Genomic DNA, 2,663 nt, shown 5'->3' with positions numbered 1-2,663 from the left:
TTCTGTGTGTGTGTGTGTGTGTGTGTGTGTGTGTGTGTGTGTGTGTGTGTGTGTGTGTGTGTGTGTGTGTGTGTGTGTGATATACAGTGTAGTCCGCTTAAACCGAAATATGCAGGACCGTCGAGTGTTTTTCGATTTTGACATGTTTTTAATTTTGAACGAATGCTCGAATAGCGGTGATTGTCAACAACGTAGAGTTGGGAATGCCATGCATACCGTGATTTTCACTTTTAAACAAATCTATCTTGTTTAGTAACTGGAATTTTAGCGACATGATTTACGAATTGCACTTTCTCTTCGATATTCTCAATTTGCTCAATCTGCGGAATAGTCACTGAGAACAGACGAAAGATGAGATCAGCACACCGTAGGCTACTGTGCTCTGCAATGGGCTAGAGAAAGTTTAATGCCAGTGTCGACTTGAAACACACGGTATGCCATCATAATTGCCATGTGTTGGGCATATACCAGCTGACCAGAAAAAGATTGCGTTCAAAGAAATGTTAATAACTTTCTTGTTTATAACTCAATTGGCATCACAACTAACCGAAAGCTAGAACATGCAATATTCGGATTATGTAAAAAAAAAAAATCAATTGCTCTTGCACACCGGGGAAAGATGATAATGCAGTTCACCCCTGTACAATGTGCTTTTTCAGTTTAGACGTATCAGCAAACAAAATCTCCCAAATCAACCAATGCGTTAGGTTCAGGAATACGGAATGGATATCTTTAACAAACAGAACTTTCCAAGCGAAAGGTTCATTTCGTAATGGGCTACACATTTGAAAAGGTTTTGGTTAATAGAAAATAATCTAAGTCCTAGGTAACTCACGGTAGGCAGTTATTGAAAACATATTATTCAAAGATAGATTTGGCATTGATTACAACATGTTCGGAGATCCTTGCTAAATGGCAGGCTCTGTCAGACCATGGAAGCAATCATCTGCCTTATTCCGTAATGATCAATGGCCACGAGGGGAAGAATGAAAAATGCAAGATGAAAAAACCATTCAGATATGGAAAGGACAGTGGCTCCACTGTGCAGCAAAAAATAAGGAGAAAGGCTTGGGTATTACACGCAACTAAATCCAACTTTGTTCAGCCGCCTTATCGGAATCCTGTGCTTGAAGAGCTGTGGCTATAGAAGAGAAGGTCAACAAGAGCATGGCATAAGGGGAGGAAATCAGATAAGGTATCAGACGAGGAGAAGAATACTCTCAGAGAGCGGATGAAAAGAGACGGGCGGCTTTTCAGGGAAAGTGCAAATGAGGCCAAGCAGGAACAGTGAGAGCAGTACGTGACCGAGGTGTCATCAGGGAAGGCACTACATAGGTTCTGGAAATTGCACAGAAAAATGAAGGGATTAAGGACTGACGCTGGCTCTCTGTCTGTTAAAGATGAGAACGATAGGCTACTGGAGAAAGATGAAGCAAAAGGCCGGGCTTTCCTTGAGAGGTACATCAAGCAGACTCACCAAAGCAACATGGAGGAGCGTGCTAACATCAGGGCAATTATGAAAACTGCTGTGCCAGAGGTGCTGTATGGAGAGGGTGTCACAATACAGGAAGTGAAAAGGGTAATAAGCGGAACGAAGGATAGTGCAACAGGGCCTGGTGGGGTGAGATACAGCCATTTTAAGGATGCAGATGAAAAAGATCTATAGGGCATGGTGGACTTCAACGAGAGTCTGGCCAAAGGCAAGATCCCAGAGGAGTGGCTACACAGCTACCTCATGCCTCTTCCTAAACTAGGCAAAGACCACTCCAACATCAAGGGATACAGAATCATCACCATGCAGAACACGTATGGAAAGATCCTGGAAAAGACTGTGGACAAAAGGCTGGCAAATTACCAAGAAAAGAAAAAGCTCCTCCCAGACGGCCTTGGAAGCTACATACCAGGGAAAGACACCTGCACAAATACAGATGTTTTAGCCTTTGATGCATTTGAAGGGTTCCAGAGAAAGGAGGAGACAACAATGGCTGCTATAGATCTAGATGATGCTTGCAACCGAGTTGATTACGGCATGCTCATGGATCTCCTGATAGAAATGGATGTTGACCCCTGGTTGGTACAATGGATCTCCGAGACTCTGTTTGAGAGGAAGGTGGCGCTGAGAAGTGGGCGATGCTAGTGATTGTCTCAGGACTGCCACAAGGATCAGCCTTATCTCCGGTTCTGTTCAACATACATATTGCCAGGATCGGCGTAAGTGGAGCAGGAAGAATCCTATTTTTGCAGATGATGTGATGGTCTACGGACAAGGCCGTGATAGGCTAGCGGTTGGACGGATGCTACAGGACAGGAAGGCAAGGTCGCAGATTGGTGTGAGGAATACATCTATCCAGACAAAGCACAGGTCATTTGGTGCTCACTCAACAACCGTATTGTGAAAGATCCTACGCCTTCAAATGTGTTTGACCACTTTCTCATAGACAGACGGCATGAGTTGAAAGTACCTGTAGAACACTCTGGACAGGACATTTTCTTTCCGAAGACATATTGACAATGTTGCTTTCAGGGCTCATAAGGGCATCAATGTAGTGAAGACCTTGGTTTCAACGGGAATTCAACAGAGAGTTCTTATTCTCCTAATGCAGCTGGTGGTTCTGTCAGTCATAGATTATGGTCTGGGCATCCTTTCCCTGTCCAAGACTCAG

General features: G+C 44.0%; 1 protein-coding gene across 1 annotated transcript; it reads left to right on the top strand.

Annotated features, from left to right (window-relative positions):
* The first annotated feature begins 1,669 nt into the window (after positions 1 to 1,669).
* LOC106012595 lies at positions 1,670 to 2,137 on the top strand. Its single transcript, XM_013085997.1, has one exon. It carries the CDS (start codon positions 1,670 to 1,672, stop codon positions 2,135 to 2,137), a length of 468 nt encoding a protein of 155 aa, XP_012941451.1.
* The last annotated feature ends 526 nt before the right edge of the window (positions 2,138 to 2,663 follow it).

The sequence above is a fragment of the Aplysia californica genome, unplaced genomic scaffold (genome assembly GCF_000002075.1).
Source record: "Aplysia californica isolate F4 #8 unplaced genomic scaffold, AplCal3.0 scaffold00425, whole genome shotgun sequence".
Classification (NCBI taxonomy): domain Eukaryota; kingdom Metazoa; phylum Mollusca; class Gastropoda; order Aplysiida; family Aplysiidae; genus Aplysia; species Aplysia californica.
Note: the sequence above shows the minus strand (reverse complement) of the source record. Positions and strands in the feature narration are given on the sequence as shown.